Raw genomic sequence first — 27,668 nt, 5'->3', positions numbered from 1 at the left:
ATTTGGGACCACCACATCACTAAAGCATAGTGTTTTTATTCTTAGTCTGATATTTCTGGTTAATAGATGGTTATTTGAATTTGGACAAGCACTATTTTATTTAAACATGTTAACACTGGGGACAGCACTCAAAAAGTACCTTAGAAACTAAAGAATTTCTGGAAAGTTAAGAGGAGTGCCATTTATTAGCATGTGAAAGAAAAACACTGGAAGAATTATATTATGAAAGTTTTTAATACATGTTTCCATGATTTATTTCTGTATTCCTTAAAAACAAAGCTCCATCTGACAGTCCCACTTTAAGACACTGCACCGACAAAGCAACTCACTCATCCTGCAAGCTGATCTATGTTCTCTGTACTTCTGCTTGCCAGATGATCTTCAATAATTTTTGCAAACAGATCCCTCTTCAACAGATTATACGCAAGAGGTAAAAGCTGGCCAGCAACTTTGTGAAAATACTGAAAAGAAAAAGAATAGCAGAGAAAATGTCAAGTATAGCTAGCTGACAATATATTGAAAAGCCCTCCCCTCCCCCAAAAGCATATCCTGAAGGGAATTCAGAACCATTACAAATTTAAGTTTCCCATGATCCATGACGTTTTATCAACCGCTTTGTCCCAAATTGACATCAAATGCTTTTCTTTCTTAACTACTTTCACTAGTTATGATTTTTTTTCTTTTATAGACCCTATAATTGGCATGCTAAATACAGGATTCAAATAACTCCTTTATTATTCTAATAATATGTATGTGTTTTGCCTATATGTGTACTACGTATTTGACTGGTGTCCAAGGAATTCACAAGGAGGTGTCAAATTCCTTGAAATTGGAATTGCAGACATTTGTGAGCTGCCATGTGGATTCAGGTCCTCAGGAAGAACAGTGGGTGCTGTTAACCACTGATCATCTCTCAAGCCCCATCCCTTTATCCTCGGACTCATTCTCTACCATGTGTACATTTCTTCCCTGTTAAGAGTTAAGTTTTATGTTTATTGAATGATTTTCCAGTATTATTGTTACTGTAACAGAATATTGTTACATGAATACTAGTGGGAAACCCAGCAACATTATATTCTTTTGCTGGTATAATCATTTATTAAACACTTATACTTACCTCGTGCAATTCTTACAACCATCAAGTTTGTTTTTACCTACTTCACATCTCAGTGGTATTTCCGGTTAGGTCCTTTATGACAACTGTATCGTTCTGTCTAACACTTTGGATACTTTTTACTGGTAACAAACAACCATAGGCAAAGAGAGCCTGTATCATGTTTTACAGCAGGCTTCTCCACCAGTAGCATCAATTTTTCAGGACCTACCCCATAACTCCAAGTTAGAGAGAGGGAAGCACTAATCTGTGAATAAGCCCTCCAGATGACTGATGCATATGGAAGTGAGGGAGCTGCGGCTTAGTCTTGCTCTTCAACATGGTCTGTAATGTGGCATTCCTATCACAGGAATGTTAGTGCCATAAGGGCCCATCTCTGACAATCTGATACAGTCTGCATTCTTAACAGCTACAGGTGGCTCCCAAGCATTGCAGTTTGTGGATAATGGATTTAAGACACTGCAATGGGACTGTCTTTACCAATCTGGAGATTTTACCAGTGACTTACCAAAGATACAATGAGAAATGCGCATGGCATATGAGAAGACAATTTTATAGGAGGAAAAGAAATAACAAGGTACTAAGAAGATTGCCCAGCCTTATACATACAGGGATGATTTAAAACTGAAACTAAGCCTGTGGCACTGATATAGCTAATTTTCTTAAGGAACATGACTACTAGTTCCAACATTTTAATTAAAATATTTGAAAGTAGTATTGTAAGACACTGTAGCAGATAACCACCAAAGCAGAACCAAAGGAATGGTGTATGTACATTCCCACATATATCCCATAAGCCCATACACACAGCCAAAAGATGGCACACCTCTAGTATATTGATGTTTGCCAGAATACAAGATTCCCAACAGTTTTTGAACTTTTTCTTTAAAATTAGTTCAAAAGTTCAATTTGAAATACGAGCTGGGTAGTAGTGGCACATGCCTTTAATCCCAGCACTCAGGAGGCAGAGGCAGGTGTCTCTCTACAAAGCTACACAGAGAGACCTTGTCTTGAAAAACAAAAACAAAACAAACAAAAAACCACCCACACCAACAAAAAAAGAAATACAAGCTGGATCCTTGTCTTGCCAGCACTGGAACTAGAGAATATAAGTGTGCAAACCTGAGTGGGTGTACATGGTGTAATGGGGAAAGGCAGTTTTTACTTACATGAGAGCCATAGCAAAAGAGGTCCATTCCTAATTCAAGCCCCATGCCATAATCACATTCGTCATTAGCAAACTGCACAAAAGTCATCATTTCCTGAATGGGAGCAAACGCTTTTATTCTTTCCTCATCACTTGCAGCCTCCACAATTGCCTTGCAGATTCTTCTAAGGTCAGCTGAAAGAAATCAATGATGTAAAGATAACACGTACAAAATCACACAACCATTTTAATGGTAGATTTTCCTATGTCTTCTATTAGTTCTGTCTACTACTACTCAGCTGATGCCACCTTAGTAATCTGACAAACCACAATTCAGAATGTCAATCATAACATTACTTCTGATTCAAGCAGAAGACTGGACAAGGGGAGCCAGAACTTCCCACAGGGACTGATTAATCCCAGCTTCAGGGAACAGGGACCAGTGTGAGAAATATAGGATGATGCATATATGATTCATATTTTTATAGTAATCACATTTCAAAAGAGAGGACTGGTGATAGAGCTCAGTGGATTAGAGATGCTGTACACAGGCCTGGCTAGCTGAGTTGGCTACCCAGATCTCATGAGGTGGCATGAGAACCAACTCCCAAGAGTTGTCCTATGACTCCATATGCACCCCAGAGCATGTGTTAGCCCCTACCTTCTCTCTCTCCCATCTCCCCATTTCCTCTCTCACACACCTACATCCAAACTCAAAACAGATGAAACTAAAGATAATCCAACCTGGTACATCTAATACAACACTTCAACATAAATCAATATAAACATGTTTAATACTGGTTCAACTTAAAAATTTAAACAAAATTGTTTTAACTTTTAACAAAATGTAAAAATTACGCCACTAGCCACATGTGAAGTGTTCAGGACCAATTATTGGACACCCCTTGTGAATTCCTAGAGGGTGAGTAAAACTAATGCAAATTTGATTAAATATAAATTGTCACACAACACATCACAACTTACTGGCTGGATATACCACATAAAACTTTGAGAACTGTCAACTGAAAGAGTGGTAATTACTAAGACTCATAGTTCAGAGGAACAAGTGGCTGTGTATATGAAGCAAGACTTGCTTCTTCCTTGAGGGGGTACTAATTTGGATTCTCTTTCAATTTTATATCACAGAAACAGGAAGATAAAGAATGCCAATAGGGGTGCTAACAGTGAAGAGACAGAACAATGTTAAATGATTTCAGCAGAGTAATAATTAGATTTTGTGTAATCATTTTTAAAGTATTTTTGAGTGACTATGAAGTAGTGTCTCAGGTAAATGAAAGCTGAAATGGTCACAAAGAACTGTGCTTTGTGACTGCAACCAAACACTGACTCCTCAGTTATTACTATGTCCAAGTTATTACTGTTTAAACAAGTTAGAAAAAAATAACTTAAGCAATGGATTTAAAATCCCTTAGATTTTAACAGTAATTAATTTGCATCAAACATTATGTAACCCCATACTAAGTACTTTATATCCTTTCACATTCTGAATACCCCTATGAAATGACTATCACTGCCTAATTTGTAGATGAATACAAGGTTTAGTAACACTAGTTTATTCAAGGTCAAGCTATGAGTATAGTTTTAATTCGTTTACCTGAAACCTGACTTTGCTCTTAACAACTACCTTTTTCCCAACACAAGGGAATGCTTTCTCCATGTATACAAACATACATTTATACATGAAACACATTACCGTCTGTCTCAGGGAGCTCTCTATAGCCAACATCATTTTTATCTACAGGAACAACCAAGCCTGCACCATGAAAGGTCTTTGTCACAACCTAAAATCAAGAATAAAAAAAAAAAAAAAATTGAAAAAACAAAACAAAAAAACCAACACAAAACCAAGAAAACAGACCCAAAAGAACAGAAGATTCCCCACCTCAACAGGGTTTTTTCACACAGAACATTCAGGAACATTGTGTCAGTAATCTGGATCCTGGAGAGAGTATTCTTAAAAATCAGAAGTCAAGCATTTCAAGTAATTATAAAATTTACAAGCTTGTTTTATATGTCTCAAAACAGCCAGTATGTTAATGGCAGCTGAGTCAGAATAGCAGTCTTCTCTAGACAGAAAGCATGGGGACTCTAGGTGGAATAGGGTGGATTTTGTAGAAAACAACAGAACTCTTTTCAATACTGTCAAATTCGGAGTCCTATTTAGACTCCTTAATAAATTGCAAAACAGGATAGTTCTAATAGATGGTGCCTTTACAGACCAATTGCCTGACTAGTTTACCTAATTATTCATCTTCAAGGATGAAAACAGGCCCAGCTATAGGAACCACCATTATAAACCTGGTTAACATTCTTTTAGTCATACTTTCAGCATTATTTTTAGATTATTTTTCTTCTACTTTTTTGTTGGTGTGTTTTCAACTTTTCCATTTTATGTTCATGTCTGGTGCCTGAAGAGACCAGGAAAGGGCATCAGGTCCACTAGACCTAGTTACAGATGATAGTGAACCTCTATGTAGCTCCTGGGAATCAAACCCTGGTCCTGTGGAAAAGCAGCTAGTGTTCTTAATCGCCAAGTCATCTCACCAGCCCCTGGCTTGTATTCTTGATCTTCCTGCCTTAGCCTCCTGAGTGCTGAGATTACAAATGTGCACAAACATACATGGCCTTGATCTTTTCTAGTAAGGTATCTTCAACATTCTACTTGCTTATTTAGTCTAGTGAAAACTTCCAGGACAGAAAAAAAGTCCCAAATGCCCTCTACTAAAGTTTTTACTTGCCCCATATCTGCTGAAAGATTTTCTACTTCCACTCCCCCACTGGCCTTCTCTCTAATTCTTTCATCATCTTTTGCTCAGCTACCGTAAAGGTGGAATATTCAAAAGAAATTTTCAGACACTCATGATTTAGGAAAAAAGTTATAGCCTTATATTTTAATCTTTACATTGGATTAACCTGTGGTTGCATTTCAGTCTTAAATGTGAAAACAAAAACTAAAATACTGGAAGAAAAGCACGCTTCTTCCAACTATACACAGATTTTGTGTAGGGCAAATGTAGTGACTCACATAGACTTTTCATTCCAAGTCCTACAAGGTGCCACCTACTCAAGCACTGCTGCACTGTTGCTTTATCATGTTCTGTCTACTACAATGCAGTCTATGCTACAATGCAAGGACAAAGTCACTATTGTACTACTGGGACTGAATTTTTCAGGAATAGGAAATTATGAAATAAAGATCTCAGTAACATTAAAAATTATACATAAAATAAAATGGATCTGAAAGTACCTATCAACAACAGAGTGAGAAAATCCTAATTTTTTTTGTAAATGATTTTCCTTGTATTTATGATACTAGTTATCTTTTAAGAAAAACAAATACTGAATATAAACTTGGGTGGAGTCAAAATAAGCACAGCATGAAATTTAAGTTTCAATCATATTTTTAGATCTAGGAAAGCATTAATGAAATCTCTGAACTACTAGCTATTAACAGAAAAAAAAAAAAAATCAAGGGTCTTCATAAAGAACTTGCTGACCAGTGAGCCCACAAAAGCTCAATGATCAAGACACATTCAGAATGCATGGTAGCTAGGCCAGGCTCATTTCCCTTCTAGTTTTAGAGATTTCCCTTGAGAACCATATCGGTAAAAGAACAATACAAAGTGTTAAATGTTGCTGTACTCTCTAAATACACATCTTTAGAAACCATTTCTGTTCTTTAGGACTGAAGAAAGTTCCTAAAAGAGCAGTTCAGTCTGTGGCTGAATCCAGATCAGAGTGAGGCAGGCACTAAGAACACTCTCCCAGTCCCTTCAGACACAAGGATGCCATTTGGCTTAGCAAGTTCAGACAAAACTTCAGAAGACAATGAGAAAGGCTGAAGCAATGCCAGCCCTCACTCCCCCAATGCTTATGAGGAATGCCCACAAAGAATTCTTTTGCATATCTATTGACTTACAGATTTATAATTGAAAAACCAAAAGGACCCCCAACCTAAAAATTGCTTGCTGCTTTATAAAACACTTTCTCACTCTGCAGGCACTAGTAAAATGCTCGTAGGGTCAAGAAGGAATTAGGAGAAAATTAACAAATCATAACCCACACTGTTTCTAAAAAGCAAGCTGCCTTTGCCATCTTAGGTCACTAAGGTTAAAACTACACCCCTAAAGTACCTTGCATGAAAAGGAGACCACCCATCAAATATTGAAGCTTAATATAAAGTACAAAGCTGCTTTTATTTAAAATACCTTTATTCAATGGCCAATACAACAAGATTAAAAGACCAGAATGAGTGATGAGAGAGATGGCCCAGCAGTTCAGAGCACTGGCTGCTCTTCCAAAGGACCAGATCAATTCTCAGTACCCACATGGCAGCTCACAACTAACTACAGTTACAGGAGAACTGACACCTCACACAGACATGTTGGCAACACACACACACACACACACACACACACACAGAGAGAGAGAGAGAGAGAGAGAGGGAGGGAGGGAGGGGGTAATAGAGAGACCAGAATGACTTCCACAACCACAGGAAAGGCCTCCAGTAATAGGAGTCAGCCTGCATGCTAACCCTGCAGGCTGACCTGACCCATCCCAGCATTGTCTAAGAGCCCTTGAGGGTTGGCATGTAGCTTTCTTGAAGACAAGGCTAGAGAAAAGTACACTGCAGATGGAGAGGAGCCAAGAACAGATGGGTGGAGCCCTACCTTCTTATCTCTCTGTCTCATCTTCATGGTTCTCTGCTCCAGCGAGTATCCTAGTTTTCTGGCTGCTTCTGTGAGTTTTTCATCTATGTTTTTCAAAATGCTAGTTTTCTTTCTATCTGTTACTTCTTTAAGTTTTTTCATCAAAAATAGCCTGGAAAAAGAAGCAAAAGCCCTAGTTACAATGCTGGCCTCTAAAACACAGAAGTCAAAGAGCTGAAATAAAAACATAAGTCCCATGCAGGGCTTCTCTCCAAAATCCTCATAGCTGTATCAGACAAGAAATAAGCAGTACTCATGTTAGATGTCTGTATTAAGTATCTTCATTATAAACATAATCAAAAAGCCAATACTGAATTTTGAGTTGAACTACTGGAAATTAAGATGTGGCATTTACAGCCAGTCGGTGGTGGTATATGTATTTAATACCACCCCTGGTGAGGCAGAGACAGGAAGATCTCCGAGTTCAAGGTGAGCCTAGTCTATAGATCAAGTTCCAGGACAGCCACAGCCACACAGAGAAGAAATCCTATTTTAAAAAACAACAACAAAAAGATATGGCATACTGCCTTGGAGAGGGTTGGCTGGCTCAAGAGGAAAACACAAATGTACTGTCCACAAAAAGGATTTTTATTTTTAAAACACCCACCCTGGTAGCAGACTCTTGGAATAAACTGACTTTTTGCAGCCTACATTAGGGATTTGCAGTAGTCATTTAGACCATGTAATTTTTCACTCCTCTTTACATATGAGGAAACATATGTAAAGGAAACAAAGAATAGGTCAGACTATAAGCCAAACCACAAAACCCAGCACCACCTCATGGCAGCACAGTGGTTTAATCACCATGAACTGTATACTAATTATAATGTAAGAATACATTAACCATTAGATCTGGTCCTCTCAAAATGTGAAGGACTCCTACCCTCAGGCTCTTGTGGAGGCTAGGAGGCCTTCAAGTACTCTGTCTCTCATTTAGACACATTCACACATCCACTCTTCCTTCACTAAAACACTTCTTTCCATTATTTCTGAGTAAGGTTCTGTGCAGTCACCAAGACTCTTTATCCATCAAATTGTTATGGTCATCTCTATACCAGTCAGGGCTACTATCAGCTTCAGCACTGCTCCATGATGTTTAAAGATGTGCAACATGCAAATGGAAACAGTGATCATGAACATTGTGTTAGACCCACTGAAGCTCAATAAAACCCATGTATGTTTTATAGCAGTCTGTGATGGTCATTTGGAACATATTGCTCATTAAGTTATGTAAATTTTCTCAATGTTGAAACTTATTACACCAAGTTCATTCCATTATGCAACAAGAAAGACATCACATTCATGACTATTAGGAAGTTCTAGTGAAAAGCTGTCAAGCTTACTATAGTGTTTACTACTATTTTCCATTTTTTATAAAAACCTTGAATTTTAATGATGGCACAAAATATAACTGGTCATTTCTTTGGTTTGAGAAACATGCCTGCTCTGTAAAAACTTGTGTCCAAATAAAAGTTTGCCAGGCACTCCCTCTCAGCAAAAATAGGTAGAAGTTTAACTCACATATCATATTAATTTAATGTGCAGAGGTGCTTCCTACCTATTTCCCATTTCATTATGCACACTGTTAGGATATTCTGGACTGCAGCAACCTAATGCATCTGGAGATGTGCATCACTGATGTTCTTAAACATAGCTGCACATACTGAACGATGAACAATGCAATGCTGCCAACTTAGTGTCAATATGCTGATTCTTACAAAAGGGACAACAGTACTACCCTTATGCCACTAGTCTATAAACAACAGACAGACAGACAAAAAACCTAGAACTTGGATTGCTTTAAACTATTAAGACTAGTAAGACTAAGGCAAATTAAGTTATATATTTGGGGAGTTATAGATTTTGTTCTGTGGTGGAGCATTTGTCTAGCAAGTGTAATGCCCTGAGTTTGCTCAGCACTGGATATTTTAAAAAGATACATTTATATGCTATTTCTTATTTTATGTATTGATCCCAGTTCCCTCTCCCTCCCTCCCAACCTCCTACCCCCACTCGACAGGAAGGGTGATGCCTTCCAGGAGGGATCATCAAAATCTGTCAAGTCATTTTGGTATAGGGTCTAGGCCCTCCCTCCTGCCTCTAGGTTAAGGGAGTATCCCTAGCTATGGTGTTTTTAAGGTGATTTATAGAACATCTACTAGAGAACAGTACTATGCAAAAGACACAGCCTCTGCCCTCATGGGGCTTATAGGCTAGCATAAGAGACAGTAACAACTACAGTTTCCAATAAAGACAATGCCAATTTAAATTGAACTCTAAATCTTAAAAGTTTAGAAGAATGGTATCAGGGTCAAGGATATACCCAAGCAATAGGCACTTCATCTCTGTGGGTACAGTCCCCAGTACTCAGAAACAAAACAATAAAAAACCAACCCCAGCGGGGAAAAACCTACACCAATTACAAATGCCAAGCAAATTTTACAGAAAACTCAAGTCTTAGAAAAGAGAGAATAAGCTGTGGCTGTCCCTCATGTACACCAACCAGTGTGTATGTACACAGAATAAAACGGTCACTTTAGGTGGACTTGGTTTGAATTCTTCAATAATAAATTGTGCTATTAAGTCACAGGAATAAAGCCCTTTAGTCATATGAAACACGGTCTATTTCATGTGATAAAGACTACCTTGTTGAATAAATGACAACATAAATTGCACACCTACTAACAAATGACTTTAAATCATGTATGTGGCCAATACCAGTTGATTCATTCAGCTGGAATATGACTCCTTTCTACATGAAAAACTGTTATTTCCCATGCTATTTTATTTATTTGTTTATTTATATTTAGCTGATTCCACGTGGGATCTGGCTTATCCCAAGCAGAAATAACTCAAGTCTGAAAGGCAGAGGGGATGGTAAGTAGGGACCATGCTCCTGCAATCCCACTTTGTATCAGCTGTACAGACAGCTGATAGGTCTGGAGCAGCTGGAGCAGCTGTAGATGATCTCAGTACTTCATCCTTAGCTTCATGAGGTTGAGTGGCAGAGGGCAGGGCACTGATTTTTCTGGCATAACTGCAGATAAATGATATAGCTCTTGAGATACTTGGGAGAGGATCTCATTTCCTGGCTTCTTGATAACAGCAAAGACAAATGCCATGAACAAGACAGTTGTACAACTGTTATCCTTGGAGGCTCAGCTTGTGTTAGTAGCTCTCCCAAGGATTTCATAAATACCTACATTAATCTTAAAAACTGTAGTTTGAACTATATTTCACTTGGTTCTTATAAATTCTTCATGACATCGTTTAAATGTAATGTCTAGTAAAAGAAAACTCTGAAACAGTTTCTTACTTGATGGCAGCAAACACATTGTCTCCATTTTGAATAATTATACAATTTTTCTTTGCTTCATTTGTACCAACACATACAGGAAGTTCATCAGGAGAATCCCTGTTTTAACAAAAGATAATAACAATTTAGCTGCTCATAATTTATAATCCAACAAGCAGAAAATTAAGCCTAAAGACTAATTGTACCTGTAAAAAGTAGAATAAGCTTACTAGGTTTAAGATCCAAATATCTCCAGACTATCTATGAAAAATCTTATATATTAGAAGTTAAGGTTCTCAGTACCTTATTATCTTTCCTCAAATATAAAAGATGGTAAAGAAAGTCAACAGAGTATTACAAACAATTGATGACCACCTTCATTTTAGAGTTTATTAAGAAAAAAAGCAAGAAGAAAACGTGGAGTAAAAGCCAAAAGTAAACAGGAAAGATTATAAAAAACTGAAGAATTTAATTCATGCACATAGCCAAGCCTTTTATTTTAAAATTGAAGAAACCCATAGGTTCTTGGCTACGGTTCTAGCAGCCAATTAGTGTTAAAACCAAGAACAAAATCCACCTGACCCCATTCCCAGCCCGAGTATTCTGTACAGTACTTCTCTCTAGCAACACTTCATCTTTTCTTCTATTACTTCACTTCGACTTCACACAGCAGTAATCCTGCTACATGTGCACAAAGTATTTCTCACAATATCCTAGCTGCTAATACTTTATGTATCTGCAGGCAATCCCTTAATTCTCACAATATTCCTATCAAATATATGCTGTTATTATTTCTGTTATTTCAAAAGAGGAAACCAAGTAACAGAAAAACCATTGTCATCCCTAGCTGGCATACCCTTATCATGGTAATAAATAGTAGACCAAACTTTTGAGTCCTTTGGCCCCTGGAAGTGCATGATTTAAGTCAAACAGTTGGTTTACAACATCTAATTTGGGCTTCATGGAAAGTCCTCTGATCCCCAAAGAACAAAATTTTATATTCAAAGAGGAAAAGAGATCAGGGAGGGTTAACGTAAAGAGTTCACCAGCCTAGGCAGGCTACAGAGGTGAAAGATAACCAGCTAGAACAACAGGTAGAGCACAGAGCCATCAATAAGAGGAAATGAGTCTTTCCTTGGGGATGCCAGTGAAGGGCTGTAAGACTCACTGATAGCAGAGCAGCTGTATTTGAGAGAGAGAGAAGATCCTTTACCTGAAATACCCCATGTGGTACTGAGTTTTATTATCTCCAATAATAATGGTCTGGAACTCAGGAGGGTCATAGTAAAACCTCCAGTGAAGATTACAGTTCAAGCCTGTGGATTTTGTCTTCATTTTATGTTTCCCAGCAAGGATATCATAGGGACCCACTAACCGAAGTCCAAGGCTTGTGGCAAGTGCATCTATAAGGAAAATAAGTTTACTCAGGTAACACTTTCTACAGGCAAATAAGAAAAATGCCTTTCATCACTATGACTTTTCTTTTCCTTTTTTTTTTTTTTTTTTTTTTTTTTTTTTTTTCTTCTTTGAGACAGGGTTTCTCTGTGTAGCCCTGGCTGTTACAGAATTCACCATGTATAACAGGGTGACCTCAAACTCAAGAGGCCCATCTGCCCCTAACTCCTAATTCTAAATAATTCTTAAGCAAGTTATTTTAAAGAATGCTTTTAAGTATGTGAAAGTGTTTTTACTCAATGGAAGAATCAATTTAACAGAATGTGTCACCAAATTTAGGATTTCCCCCTAAACCTACTACTAAACTAGTTAACATTTGAAATATTCCTGTCCCTCATGTAGCCCAAGCCAAGCTGCTCTGCGTTCTTTCAGGCCTAAGAGCCACACACTTACCTTGCCTCACTGCTACCTATCTACTGTTAGCTACAAATAACATAGATTGTGGAGGAGACAACTTAGATCAAGGATAGGAAAAACCGCCTCCTTTCCTTCTCCTCAGCTGGCACTTCAGGCTCTTTTGACTTTCAGATAAACTGAGCCACAACACTCAATGATTGCATCTGGTTTTCATAGACCACAGGGGCAGAGTTTGGAAACCACAATGCCATGAAGGCTGTACAGACATACAACTGACAACCTCACAGTGCCTGCAGCTTTTCTAGGAAGGATACAATCAAGCATTAAGTCTTCCGCCCCTCAGTAAACAGACTTGAAGAAAATTCTTAGTTTACCTAATCCATAAGACAAGTTTGCAGAAGTAAAATGACAATATATGGAACTGCTAATTTTCCTTTACACTTACATAAAGGAATATGATGAAACTGCTTACCTTTGTCAATAGGTGACAGTAGCATATTATAGCATTATGGTTTGGATATGACATTAAACCAAAATAGCTCATGAACTGAAAGCATGGGTCCTAGCTAGTGGCATTACTGAGAAGTGACTACCAGCAGGAGGTGAGATCTGGCTGGAGGAAGTGGTCAGTGACTTGAAGGGCTCCATCCTATGCTAGGATTCCTGCTCCCTAATGCTCTTTGCTTCCTTTCTGGCATAACATATCACAAGCCCCCCAAACAAGGAAGCCAACTAACCAGGGTCAGAAACCTTTAAAACCATAACTCCAAATAACCCCATCTTTCTACCGGGCTGTTTTCTCAGGCCACAGCCATTAAAATTGACTAAAGTTAAGTATTAATTTGTGTGTGTGTGTTTTTTTTTTTTTTTTTTTTAACAACATATCTCATTACAAACTGTGGGAATGTTCCTTTGTTCTCCTTCTGATATTATCTCACTGTGTAGCCCAGGCTAGCCTGAAACTTGTGAAACCCTCAAACTACTGTCTTAATAGTGGAGACTGTAATAGCTATGCATCACTATATCTGGCTGCAATACCCTTTCTTTATGAGCTATTTCTGTCTTTCCTCCAGTGTCCTATCATTTTTACCAGTCACAAAAGCAGAAGGATGCTGGAGGAACTCACCAGCTGGCTTTTCAGGATCAAGGTCTTCACAGAACTTCCAGAAATGATAGAAATCTTCAGGCAGGGAAAGCTTGTAAAGATCTTCTACTTCTTTTCGAAGGTCACTGGAGACATCAGCTTCACAGGATTTACTTTTCTTCACTTCAACTTGCTTCTCACACTGGAAATTGGCATATGTAACTTCAGTTCTCCAAAAGAAACCTCAACAACTCTCCTTGTATGCCATTTATCCCTATAGTTAGTTAGTTTCCATAACTATATACATTTTTCTAAAGATTTACTCTTTTTATCGTGAATTATGTGCATGTGTGTATGTCTGTGCTGGGATATGTGGCTACATGTATTGGAGTCCCTGGAGCTGGAGTTAAATGAGGTTGAGAGCTGTCCAACATACCAGGAACTAAACCTGGGTCCTCTGTAAGACCAGTGAATACCCTTAACTGCTGAGCCATCTTCCGAGCTCCATTTTACTATATGTTGAAAACAAAACCAAAACCAAAATGATATCTATGAGTAAAATCCTAGGAATTCTTTTATACAAAGTAGAAATAGTTACATGGTAGTCAAGTAATACCCACATACAACGTCTTTAAATATGTTTCTCCATGATAGCAAAAACACAAAAGAAAATCTTAAAACTTGTCAAAAAGGCAGACTGTCATTACTTCATAATCAGCACTCAAGAGGATTGCCTGGGCAAAGCCAACATGGGTTACACAGGAGAGCTGCACTCAATGCTAGGGTTGAGAACTTTCACCTAGGTGTTTCTGATAATTATGTTTTGTTTTCTCAGAGGCCCACGTCTATTAATAAGTATCAAAGTCTACATAATATATTTACAAATCAAATGGCATGTAAGACTTGGCATTATCCTTAGGGGTTCAAATGCCAACCGGCAGAAAAATGGATAGTTACAGGTCTTTCAAACAATGGAGTACACTAAATAAATGAAAGGAAAGTATAGTTCAACAACATGGCTCAATTATGAACTATTTGAAGGAGCAGGTGTGACCGACCATGTTAGAGACAGTGTGTCACTAGGGTGAGCTTAGAGGTTTCAAAAAGCCCATTTCAATTCTAGAGTCTCTCTTCCTGCTGCCTGTGATCCAAATGTAGGACTCTCAGCCACGTTTCCAGCACCGTGTCTGCCTGCATGCTACCATACTTCCAGCCCTGATAATGGACTAAACCTCTGAAACTCTAAGCAAGGTCCAGTTAAATGTTGCTATGGTCATGGTGTCTCTTCACATCAATAAAATAAGATTTACCATAATAGATTTTTAAAGGAAATAACAAACAATGGAATCTTGAAATTCAGAGGCAAATGGATAGAACTAGAAGACACCATCCTGAATGAGGTAACCCAGTCACAAAAAAGACAAACATGGTATTTACTCACTTATAGGGATTTTAGACATAGAGCAAAGGATCACCAGCCTACAATTCACACCAACAGAAAAGCTAGGAAACAAGAAGGGCCCTAAGAGAGACATACAGGGTCCCGTCCCCCCACCTCCCAGAAGGGGAAAGGGACATGATCTCCTGAGCAAATTGGGAATGGGGGTGGGGGGGGAGTTAGGAGAAAGAGAAGGGTGGAAGAGGAGAAGAGGGGAGAGGAGGATATGAGGGAGCAAGAAGACTGAGTCAGGGGAAGAATAGAGAACAAGAAAAGAGATACCATGATAGAAGGAGTCATTATAGGTTTAAAGAGAAATCTGGCACTAGGGAAATGTCCAGAGATCTACAGGAATGACCCCAACTAACAATCTAAGCAATAGTGGAAGAGGCTACCTTAAATGCCCTTCCCCGATAAAGAAATTGATGATTATCTTATATGCCATCCTAGAGCCCTCATCTAATAGCTGATGGAAGCAGAAGCAGACACCCACAGCTAAACAGGGAGCAGAACTCCTGGAATCCAGTTGCAGAGAGGGAGGAGTGATGAGCAAAGGGGTCAAGACCAGGCTGGAAAAACCCAAAGAAACAGCTGACCTGAACAGGGGGGAGCTCATGGACCCCAGTCTGATAGCTGGGAGAACAGCATGGGACTAACCCAGATTCCCTGAATGTGGGTGTTAGTTAGGAAGACTGGGCATTCTATGGGGCCTCTGGTTGTGGGGTCAGTATTCATCCCTAGTATACGAATGGACTTTGGAAGCCCATTCCACATAGAGGGATACTCTCTCAACCTAGACACATGGGTGAGGGCCTAGGCCCTACTCCAAATAACTGATAGATTTTTGATGATTCCCCATGGAAGGTCTCATCCTCCCTGAGGAGCAGAAAGGGGATGGGATGGGAGTTGGGGAGGGACAAGGGAGGAGGGGAGAGAGAATTGGGGTTGGCATGTGAAAAATGCTTTTTTTCAAATTTAAATTAAAAAAAAAGTAAAGAAAACAAATGCTAAAAGGAGGCAGGGGAAAACTCAAAATTCAGGGTGATAGTTACAGTGACTAGAAGCAGCAGGAAGTTTAGGAAGAAAGGATAAGAAACCTAGATGGTTATATGCAGAACTATGGTAGTGTTTTATCTTCAAAGCTACTTTTGAATTTAAATTTATTAAATACAATTTATTTGGGTCACATCCCCCACCCCCTCCAACTAGACATGAGTTCTAAGTATTGAATTCAGGTCATCAGATTGGAGGTTAAGTGCCATTATCCGAGCCTTCACACTGGACCTTGTTTAAGATAGGGTAAACTGGCAGCCCAGGGTGGCCCTGAACTTGCAATGTAGCTGAAGATGACACTGAACTTTTGATCCCATTGCCTCTGCCTGCCAAGTGTTGGGAATTAAGTGTGTGCCAACACTCTGGCTTTTGAGCTGACTCCACTTAAAAATTTCCAGCTGTCACCTGGGCAAGCTACTTAACCTCTCTGTGCTTTGTACTGTCATCTAAAGACATGGTAGTACTTGTTATCATAGTTTTTTTTTATTATTTAATAAGGAATAGCTCTATTTCAAAATAAAACAGTCTTTGCAGATAATTGATGCTGGCTATTATTGCCAGCTATAAACACTCCACCAGATCACCTTCATCTTATTTCCAGTTAAGCCAATTATTCTGCCAAAGCAGCCCACTGTACCTTTAAGAGACTGCTCACCTCTGCTGTTAGTCAATGAGTTTCAAAATCCTCACATTCCTAACAAGTAGAATTTGAGACACCTGCTCTCTTTAGACTGCACTTTTAACTTGATGTTGTGAGAAAAACACGACCCAGAGTGAAGAATATCTATAAGTAGCATCTGCTGGCCGTTAAGCCTTAACAACAGCCTCACCCTACCTAACCAGCTTAAAATTCACCTAGAACAATTTTTGTCAGACTGCAGCTTTCCTGCTTAATTCCTTATTAGCGACTGAATGGTCAGGGAACGCAGGAAATCATGTGGAAGTACAGGCAGGCCTGTTCATCACTCATTTGCACCCTTACAGTATTATGTCAAAGGATCTCTCTCTTTTTTATTTTTCCCTCTGCCATCAAGATTTTCAAGACCGAGTTGCCTTAAAGTCGCCCTGTGGGGGCATTGGAGGTGCAGGCCTTTAATACCAGCACTCCAGCACTCAGGAGGCAGAGGTAGGCTGTGAGTTAGTTCCAGGCTAGTCTGGTCTACTCAACCAGTTCCATGGCAGCCAGGGTTACAAAACAGCTCCTGTCTCAAACAAACAAGGGTCGTCTTTAACAACTCTAGGACTTGCTAAATCCAGCGTCCACCCCAAACAAAAAGTTGAGGGTGAAATGTAAGCTCGCGTGGGCCCCGCCGCCTTGACAGCTCCTCCACAATCCGCAGGGCCAGCCAGATCTCCGTTTCCATCAGCTGGCTGAAGGAGTAAAGGATGGATAATGAATGGTCGGTCGGCCGAATCTCTTCGCGGGAACTGCGCCCAGGGACGCCGGCTGGAGCTGGAGAGGAACGACTCCGCCGCGGCTCCCGGGACAGCAGCCCTCGGTTCCCAGCGGCCCTCCGGCCTTGCCAGGGGAAGGCCAAGTGCCGCCCCGCGCTCCGCCGTCGCCCACGGGGTCCCGACACACAGCGCGTCCCGCCTCGCCTACCTGCGGCCCCGCCCCGCCCGGCCTGCGCTTCCCGCCGCCGCCGACCATCCCGCAGCAGCAGCAGCGCGCCGAGGACAGCGTTCCCGCCACTTCCGAGCGCCAGCTACTGCTTCCGGGTTCAAAAGCCGCCAATCCGAGCAGCCGCTCAGCGGCGCCAATTTAGAGATCAGACCCCGCCCCCTGAGGCGGAATGTGAGAGCGCCGGCCCCGCCCCCTGACTACGGTTCCCGCCACGCCCCCGCCCACTGGCGGGTACGGGTACCTAGACTCGATGCTCCAGATATTACCGAGTTTGGGTCCCTTGACACGCTCCAAACTTCGTCCTCAGGTGCATACTGCTGGCCAGGTGGCTGTGTGATGCCGCCTCACTTCAGTCTTTTCCTTTTCTTCTTTTCTGTTCATTTCAAGAACTGGTCGTTTGCATTCCATCCCTTTGCCTTCCCAGTTGCTCTATTACTGTCTATCGTCAATTTCGCTCTCGTTATCTTCGAGAAGTAAATCAATCTACCTTTTCTCTCTCCTGCTCTCCATTTCTTTCCCTATGTCTTCCCATCTTTTCTTTCTGCTTTCGTTTCTCTTTCCTTCATTCTTAATGCAATTTGATTTTTACATCTTGGCGATGCTTAGTGTAGGGCCTGAACCACCATCAGCAGCAACATCCCCAGGCCCCTCCGGAGAGCTAGTTTAAAAGGCACAATCTCAGGATGTACCCAGAGTTTAAAACTCAGAATCTGATTTTTAGGAATAATATGGTTTGGAAGACACACTGCTCCATCACTGTTCCAGCAACATTCCCCATTCTTGAGATGGAATTTGTACTCATAATTTGTAATTCATAATTTGTATGCTCTCATTTTGTGGAACATGTCCTAAGTTTTAAAATTATTTTATTTTTAGTTATGTATGCCTGTGTGTTTGTGCATGTGTATGCAACTGTGCCTGCAGATTTGTGCATGTGTGTGCAAGTGTTCATAGAAGCCAAAGTAGGCTTTGGGTTGTCCAGAAATAGAGTTACAAGAGGTTGTAAGACACCCGAGATGGATGTCCTGTAAGAGCAGTGTATTAGTCTTAACCAGCCTTGCTTCATACCAACTTGTCCTGAAATTCCTTTCTGCAGTGTTAGTCAAGAGCCCAACTACCTGCTCCCCCAAGTAAAGGGAGGAATTGTCATGAAATATTATTTTAACTAGCCAAAGATGTGTACATTTGTTTATGCTGAGGAATATTGCTTTAACTATGTGAAGGTATGTTATATTTGTTTCTGCTGCCTTTGTTAATGATGCAAAGATGAGTTACACTTTCTGTGCTGCATTTATTTAATTTTGTAAAGATGTGTTGCTCTTGCACCTTGCCTGCCTAAGGCACCTGATTGGTCTAATAGAAAGATGAATGGCCAATAGCTAGGCAAGGGAGGGATAGGCAGGGAGAATAAGTATAAAGAGAAATCTACTCTTGAGGAGGAGGAGAGAACAAGGGAGAAAGAGAGGGACATGCCTGAGGCCAGAAGCCAGGCAGCCACCAAGCCAGCCAGACTTGAGAAACAGGAAAGTAGGGCATACAGGAAGAAAGGTAAAAAGCCCCAAGGCAAAATGTAAAGAAAACTAAGTTAAATTATAAGAGCTAGCAAGAAATGAGTCTAAGGCCAAGCATTTGTAACTAAAAGTCTCCATGTGGCACTTTGAGAGCTTGTTGGTGGGCTAAAAGAAAAACCCTGCTACAAGGAAGTCCTTGAGTTGCACAGCCAGCAGCGTGGGGCTGTATCTCCTGCTGCCAGTAATACACCTGTCTAAACAATAACTTCATAGTTGAAAATAACGCTCACTCAGATTATTGAAGCTCATAGGCCATAGCATTTTAGTTCCCAATATTCTTGACAGTTTTATACCACTGATTTGTTTTATGTTTAGGTTATTAACTTCTTTATCTATAACAAACCTGTTGTCTGTTTTGCCTCCAAAGATTTTCAGATCCTCTAATTTCAGTGTTCTAGTTATAATGTGTTTTGACTGTAATTTTTTTCTCACTTCTTTTGAGCTTCGAACAGGTTGACTCTATACAGGTTTGGGGCAGTTCTGGGACTTTTCCTGGCATGACTTATTTGATAATTTCTTCTAATCTCCCATCACTAAATTGCTACCTTTTCAGAAATTAGATATTTATATTTGTCTGTTTTTTTCTTATTTTCCCTATTCCTATTTTTCTTCACCTTTTGTTCTACTTTCTATGTGAGACACCCCCTTTTTAAATTATTTAATTTTTTAACATAATTCTTAATGATTCTTGGGAATTTCACATAATGTAACCCAATCCTGCTTACCTCCAAGTTCCTTCATATTTGCCCCTCAACCCTGTAGCATGCTCCCCCAAGAAACCCCCTAAATTAATTAAAAACAAAACCAGGAAAAAACACCACCTCACTCCTTCATGTTTCCAACATCTCTTCATTCATCCTAGTGGCATCAGGAGCTGCTGGTGTGTCATGTAGTATACTCTTTTGTCGAGTCAGCCCCACCCATTGCGATGAGTCATTGGTCTGCTTCAACGCCTTCATCACATCCTCATCTCTGGATTCTCACTGAAACTCCTCTTGGATACACTGCTATTGCCCCCAAGTCCTGGAGAGCCTGCGGTTATCATTCTTCAGACCAGCCCCTTCACACACCCATAGCAGGTCGCAAAAGGAGTAGATGTTAGGGTGGGCCAACCTAAGGCCCAGGATGTAGGAATGAGTGGTAGCTGAGCTGGTCTGTGTGGGCCACTGGGACTGCTCCCCCTCCCCAGGCAAGGCAGAACAAACAAGAGCTTTTACCCTTTGAACCATCTTCCTAACCATCACTCTCTTTCAGCCTCTTCCTCTCCCTCTCTTTCTCTCTCCCTCTCCTTTTCCCTCTCCCTCTCTCTTTCTCTCTCCCTCCCTCCCTCACACACATATACACTTTATTCCTAAAAGCTACTGGATTTACTATGTAGATAGTGGGATGTTGGTGAAACATGGATTGTAAAACAAAAGATAAGCAAAAAATGCCTAATATACCTCAAATTAAAGAAAAAATTTAGAGGGCGATTTCCTTTTATGTACTCTCAAAACCATATATGCCATATTTAGTCTCTTAAATAAACAATTGTTTGGAGTTGCTGAAAACTAAAGGCAAGGAGGCAGCTTGCCACTCAGGATTCCTGGTACTGTTGTTCACCCCTCTCAGCATCTACATGGATTTTGGAGATGACCCATCATGACTCGGCACATGTGTAAGGGATGACGATATACTTCATAAGCTCTGAGTGGCAGAAATTTTTATTCTGGCAATCAGGGGTGAAATGAATTCCTGTGATGGAGGCCATTGCCTACCTATAGATGATGACACTGGTAAAAGAAAGCTGGGGTGGGGTGGGGTGGGGAGAGGCTAGGCATTCAAATTCCCGACTGGCCTCATAAAGTAGGATTCCTTTGAAGGCTTATTGGCCTCTGTGATTGCACTGAGTCCAGAGGAAACTGAACTTTGTGGAGACTGAAGTTTTGCTAAATTACCACATTAAAACTCAGCAAAAGTGTCACACAGGGTGAATCACAGGTGGGTAGACTCTGAAGGGCTGCATTAACCTCTGACCCCACATTCTGACCTATTCTGTGACCAATTGACCCTGAAAAATTATTCAGCTAAACAGTGGGCAAAGTGTTCTGTTCAACTTTGCTTAAGGCAGATGATAGCTCTGGCATCATGTAGCCTTAAGTTGGCACCGGCTAGATGATCCAGGCATCTTTAAATAGTATCAAATGTCCCTCAGTTTTCATATTTCTAGTGGGCAAAAAGCCTAATTAATTCACTGATTCCTTATCTTAAACTACAATGTTGTATATGCATGCATGCATGTGTGTTTATGTGTGTGTGTGTGTGTGTGTGTGTGTGTGTATGAGAGGGGGGGGGAGAGAGATAGGGGTGGGTGGATATGTGTGTGAGTGAAGGTGTTTGCATACCATGATGCATGGGTGGAGGTCAAAGGTCAGCCCTAGGTGTTAGGCCTCACCTTTCACCTTTTCCAGACAGGGTCTTGTTTGTTGCTGTGTATGCCAGGCTATATGGGCTGTGAGCTTCTGGGATTCATCTGCTCTAAAAGCACTGGGGTTTTAGCCATGAGCTATACACTCAGCTTTACCTTGGTTCTGGGGAATTCACTCAGGTCCTGATACTTTCATAATAAGTGATTTACCCACTGAGCCCCAGTTGCCCACAGATTCTTATAATCTAGCTTTAGGCATAAATTGTTACATTGTAAATGCTCAATAAATATTGACTGTCTTCCCTTAGTGAGTGACAATTAACGATTTTAGTGGTCATCCATTCTCCCATCCATTTATTCTTTTGTTATTTATTCAAAATATTCATTTTTTCCTTGTTATATATGGGCTATATATACTGTTTTAGATATTGGAAAGACTCAGAAGATGTAGTGCCATGTTCCAGAAAACTACAGTGCATGGAATACATATGAATGCAACACATTCAGTGTTCCTGTTACACATGTCACAAAGTTATAAAGATCATGTGTTTTCACCACATTTCAATCATCCAGATATATTGCTCTAGGTCAGGGTTTGGTTTAGTTTGCTTCCTATTGCTGTGATAAAGACTATGACCAAAGTCAACTTGGGGAGGAAACAGTTTATTGCATTATATACTGTGAGTCTCAGGCCATTGAGGGAAGCTAAGGTTGTAATCTAAAGGCAGATTTGAAGCAGAAGTCATGAAAGAATGCTGTTTTCAGGCCTGCTCCTCATGGCTTTCTCAGATTGCATTTTTATACAACCCAGGACCACCTACCAAGTAGCAGTATCACCCACTGTGGGCTGGGACCTCCCACATCAATCATTAATAATAATAATAATAATAATAATATAATAATAATAATAATAATGCCCCACAGACTCACCTACAGACAATCTGACAAGTCATTTTTTTCAACTAGGTGTCCTCTTCCCAGATGACTCTAACTTATGTCAACTTGACAACTAGGACAGTCTTCCTAAAATAAGTGCTCTAATCACTTTATACTATGAATATCATAAAGTCAAGCAGATCTAAAATTACAAGCAAGTAGTAGTATCATCAGGAACTGACAACCGACACAACCAAGGGTGAAGTTTCGGGGAGCCAGTGTGGTCAATGCAGGGCCTTGATTAGTTGATGATACAGAGAGCATCAAAAGCAGAAGATGAGATCAAGGTCTTGGAAAACATCCAAGGAGGCAGAAGAGGGCACTATGGGGAACAGCTTCTACTACAAGGTCCCAATTCAGTGTTAATCTGCTTAGTTATAGCTGCCTTGTTACCATCTCCAGGCTTTGGGGCTTCTTTTCTGAACATGTTATATTTGGCAATATCAATAGACATTCTGGCTGTCACTAACATACACCGTCATCAAAGCTAGAAAATACAAGGAAGACAATGATATTTGGTGATGTGTAAATAAAAATGTGCATGTTATTTTCTCTGCTCCAAAGAGTTAAGTGCACTGCCTAATGTTCAAGATTACACCAACACACACTTTAAAAAGATTTAATTGGCTTTGAACTTCTAGAATAAGGGAATGGTGAGCTGAACAGAGATTACTGGCTTGATGGAAAAGTGGTGAAATAGAAATGAGAACCCCCAAATGATTAATTTCTCTCAAAATTACTTTTCTTTGTAGGGTTAAAGCAAAGGGGCCCTTTTTACTGCTATGACTATAGAAGACTGGAATCTCAGGATTTAATGCTGTCCTGATTTAAAGTTCAGTTTAAGCATGTGGCATAGGACTCCACCCTAGTCTGTTTTTCTGGGACTTAGAATAGGAAACTGATCCAAAATAATGACCCCAGCTTGTCTTTACTTACCACTACAGGTGGCAGCATAATAAAGTGGGTGCTCACCTAGTTCCTCTTTGTCATCTGTGTTCCCCTCCTTCAGCTTGTAATTGAAAGATCAGGATTTAAACCTGTGCTGAAGAAGATGTTGTCAAACTTGTGTTTTAGACCCTTCATCATTTATTAGATGCTCAAAAACCTTGCTGTAAAGCACACTCTCCAGAAAAGAGCTGTACAGGAAAACCATGGCAGTATAAATAGATATCCGCTAGCCACTTTCAGTGTCTCATTCCCACATTGACCTTTCCATTCAAGAAAGACAATGAATCCCCATCAGTTTGTGAGGGCATTACTATAAATCTCCAAACATAGCAATAAATAACAATCTCATTTTTCTTTAAATGAAAGGTCATCCTTGTGGCTAAATGATGCTTTGTAGCACAGTTCCAAAGACACTACTATCGCGGTAAATAAGGATTAGGATAAACAAATAGGCGGAATAGATGTTTATTCAGGGAGAAATAACTTACAACCTAGACAGATGAACACCAGGAAATTCAACCCGATCCTCTCCTGTCCGAGTCACGCCAGAAAGAGAACGCCTTTCCTGGCCCCCTCCGACCTCCTTCCACAGGTCACTTCCGCCCATGGCTCCACCCCCCAATGGGCGTGGTCTGTGCCACAGAAGGACTATCTCACTACAATTCCCCTTTTAGTCTAAAGAAAAGATTTAGGCTTAATACAAAACTATATACAAAATAGTGAATAACAAGTGTGCTCTAAGAAAAGGAAAATCGAGAACAAAATGACCTACATATCTAGTCCTAGGGTGAGGGCAAAATGGAGTTTACAATAGAGTTGTCCTAAGCTGGAAAACGTAAGTCTAGTACCTAATATATCTAACTAGGAAGAGAGAATAATAGTTGTGATAGTTTAATCTTCAACCTCATCAAGACCTGAGAAGGAAATTAACAATACTAGAGTAGACAGGAAATGCGGATGGCCAACTTCCAAAAGGTGCAGCAAGGACAGAAACAGCAAGCCACCTGAACAGTCACCCCTAGGTCTCACAGCAACGTTGGTACACCCAGATTTGGCTAAGGCCAAGAGAACTTGACATACCACAACAACAGCAGGGAGGTAGAATGGCTGTCTTACCCTGACTTGGCAAGGTCAAGCAGTCTTTTATATTTGTCTCCTGCAAGCACATAGGACTGCATGTCCAAATCAGTGGTCAAGGTGGGGGCAATTCTATGCCCAACAGGCCATTAGCTGAGGCGAGATTGAACTCCAGCAGGAGCAACAACAGTGTCCAACATATTTTTGGGAAAGTGCACGGTGCTGTCAGGAGCAACAGTGTCTCATGTCAATGGAGTACTAATATTAAAACATTTAAATGCCATGTTCTGCATGTCTATGAAGTGATTGAAGATTAAGCATCTATATCTGACTAATCTCATAGGTACAGGAAATGTGAGTGAAGATAATCTGTAATACTCGGGAATTATAATTAGGTACCGTGAAGGCAAATTTCTCTTTGTCTTGTTCTTGTAAAGGTATAGTGAAGAAGCAATCCTTTAAATCAATAACTATAATAGGCCATTCTTTGGGTATCAAATAAGGCAAGGGCATTCCAGGCTGTAGAGAGCCCATTGGCTGGATAACTTTATTGATGGCTCTCAGGTCTGTAAGCATTCTCCATTTATCAGATTTCTTTTTGATCACAAATATAGGAGAATTCCAAGGGCTGGTTGATTCCTCAATATGTCCAGCATTTAGCTGTTCCTGAACCAGGCTTTCTAAAGCTTCTAACTTCTCAGAGGTCATAGGCCATTGTCCTACCCAGACAGGTTCCTCTGTTAGCCATTTTAAAGGTAGGGCTTTTAGTTCCTCTGTTTAGCATTTGTATTTTGTTTTTGTACTGTCTAGATATTTGGTCTCTGTCTTGTATAGTACTTAACAGTATTCTTTCCATAATCATGAGGTCGTCTATGGTTCCTATCTAATACTGGAGGAATGTTAATCTGTGTATTCCATTGTTGTAATAGATCACGACCCCATAAATTTATCACTACATCAGCCACATATGGTCTCAACCTCCCACTCTGTCCTTCTGGTCCTATACATTCAATCCATCTCATGCTTTGTTTTACCTGAGACAGGGTTCCAATCCCTAAGAATTGAACATTTACCTCATGCAGGGGCCATCTTTGAGGCCAAGATTCATTAGATATGATAGTTACATCTGCTCCTGTGTCCAGGAGACCTTCAAACAGTCTATTATTCATCTTAACTATCAATCTAGGCCTATGACTATTTATAGCAGTTTGCCAAAATATACGTTTTCCTTCTGTCATGTTTGATTCAACTTCCGTCACTAGTTTGTCATCCAGAGTAGTATGAGTTTTTATAATAGGCACAGAATTTTTTAATTGTCCTATGGGAGATTGTCTTTCACTGTGGCTGGGAATGTTCGAACCACCTGTGACGTGGGGGCCTTCGAGAGGCCCCCCAAGGAGTTTCCTGATGGTAAAGGGTTTCCTTGTTTGTCTCTGGTCGATCTACACTCATTTGTCCAGTGTCTGTCTTTGTCACACCTTTTACATAACCCAGGAGGCTGAGGCCTTTTGTTTGATTCATTCCTGGGGGTGTTATTTTTAGGGAAGTTTAGTCTATAATTTTTTTTTTTTTAGATGTCCTATCTTACCACAGTTATAACATCTGACATGTTGATATCTCTTTAAACCTTTGGGGATGGCTTTTCCTACCCAAGCTTCTAAGTCACCATAGTAAGGAACTCTGTTATCTTGATATCTTCTCTGACCTTTAGATATGGCTTTTCCTACCCATGCTTTAGTCTTATTGTCATTATACTCAATGTTGCCTGTATATAGGACCCATTCATCCAAGGGTGCCGATCGCATTTTTAAAGGCCAAAGCACCTGTTTGCATTGAGGATTCACATTCGCATAAGCTAAAGATTCTATGAGTATTCGCCTAGCATCTATGTCTGCTATCTCTAATTGTACTGCCCTAGATAATCTTTCTAGAAAGATACTAAAACATTCTCTAGGTCCTTGCTTTATCTTGGTATAGGGTTCTATCCTCTCTCCTAATTCATGAACCTTATCCCAAGCATTCAAAGCTGCTGTACTGCATAGAGACAAGATGTGTTCATCATGGGCAGCTTGGGTTTCTGGGTCAGCATAGAGACCCTCACCAAGAATTTTATCTTGGGGAGCTTTATAACCTTTCTTTAAGCCCTGAAGTTCAAGAGCTTTTGTTTCCTCTCTCCATAAAGCCCTCCATTCTAATTGAGAGGAGCTTTCAAGGACAGCTGATATTAATTGATCTCAATCCTTAGGGGTTACCTTGTTATTCCATGCCCATGATTCTACTAATTGTTTCACATAAGGTGAGTGCATGCCATAAGAGACTACTGCTTCCTTTATACCTTTTAAATCTTTCATACATATTGGTTCCCACTGATATGCAACGACACCTTTTGGATGTTTCTTCGTTGCTGGCTTTTTATGAATAGATACAGGGAAAGCTCCCCTGACCCTAAATGGTGTGGAAAATTTTAAATCTTTTTTATGTCCTGTTACCTGTAGTACTTTTTTTGATGTATCAGACTGAAGGTTTTTTAAAGCCTGAAATCTATTTACCATTGTTTTTTTGAGTGTCTGAACTTCTTGAATCAAATAACTTTTTAGAGACTTTATTGTATCAGTCAGTTTCTTACTTTCTCCAACTATAAATGATTTTATGTTTTTAATCTTATCATCCTTAGATATTATCTGAATGGTGTGTAAACTGTCTTTCAGAAACAATGTTTTATCTGTTAGCTTGCCATTATCCTCAGACATGGAAGAGATTCTGTCATCTAGTCTTTTTATCTGATGTTCCAGTTTTTTAAACTTATTAGTAGCTTCCTCCGACCAGGAGCGAGCTGTTTTTGTTAGTTTGTTAATGCATTGCATTGTTTCTGTTCTGGTTATTGAGGTATCTGACATGAAACAAATTATACCTTTTAGCTCGCCAACGCCATCTTTAATATTTTGAACCTTTTTTTAATATTTTTTATGCTTTGAATTTTATCATTTTCAATGTTTCGAATCTTTGTCTCTATGTTTTGAATTCTATCATTTTTAATGTTTCGAATCCTTGTTACTAAGTCTCCTATGGTTTGTACAAGTTTCTTATTGTTTGCTGTAATCTCAAACCATTTTTTAAAGAATATCATGTTAATGATGAAACCCATTGCTATTACAAAATAAAAGTATATATTGGTCCAGTCATAAGTTTCTTCTGCTAAAATCCCTTCTACATATGAAGTAAAATAATTCCTAAAGTTCTGCATAGTAAAATTATCTGCCATAGTTATGGAACAATTTATCTCAGATTTTATATCAGCTTAAATTGCAAAGGATGTTACAATTACCTTAGGTGTCATTCTGCTGTCCTGGAACTTTGATGCTTTTAGTTGTATATCTCAGCTTGTGGTAGCTATGCCTGGAGGTGTGTCACCAAATAGCACCTAGCCGCCGA

The 27,668-nt window shown here is 39.9% G+C and overlaps 1 protein-coding gene across 1 annotated transcript; it reads right to left on the bottom strand.

The window, feature by feature from the left end:
• Positions 1-265: 265 nt before the first annotated feature.
• LOC127220589 (histone PARylation factor 1) lies at positions 266-27,668 on the bottom strand. Its single transcript, XM_051182474.1, has 9 exons — positions 27,663-27,668; positions 17,277-17,341; positions 13,225-13,384; positions 11,500-11,689; positions 10,308-10,406; positions 6,953-7,103; positions 3,976-4,063; positions 2,284-2,456; positions 266-461 (listed from the first exon to the last, which is right to left on the bottom strand). The coding sequence occupies exons 2-9, from the start codon at positions 17,322-17,324 to the stop codon at positions 330-332; spliced, it is 1,041 nt and encodes a 346-aa protein (XP_051038431.1). The 5' UTR covers positions 17,325-17,341; positions 27,663-27,668; the 3' UTR covers positions 266-329.

Source organism: Phodopus roborovskii, unplaced genomic scaffold, assembly GCF_943737965.1.
Source record: "Phodopus roborovskii unplaced genomic scaffold, PHOROB, whole genome shotgun sequence".
Taxonomy (NCBI): Eukaryota; Metazoa; Chordata; class Mammalia; order Rodentia; family Cricetidae; genus Phodopus; species Phodopus roborovskii.
The sequence above is the reverse complement of the archived record's forward strand: the minus strand, read 5'-3'. Positions and strand labels throughout refer to the sequence as shown.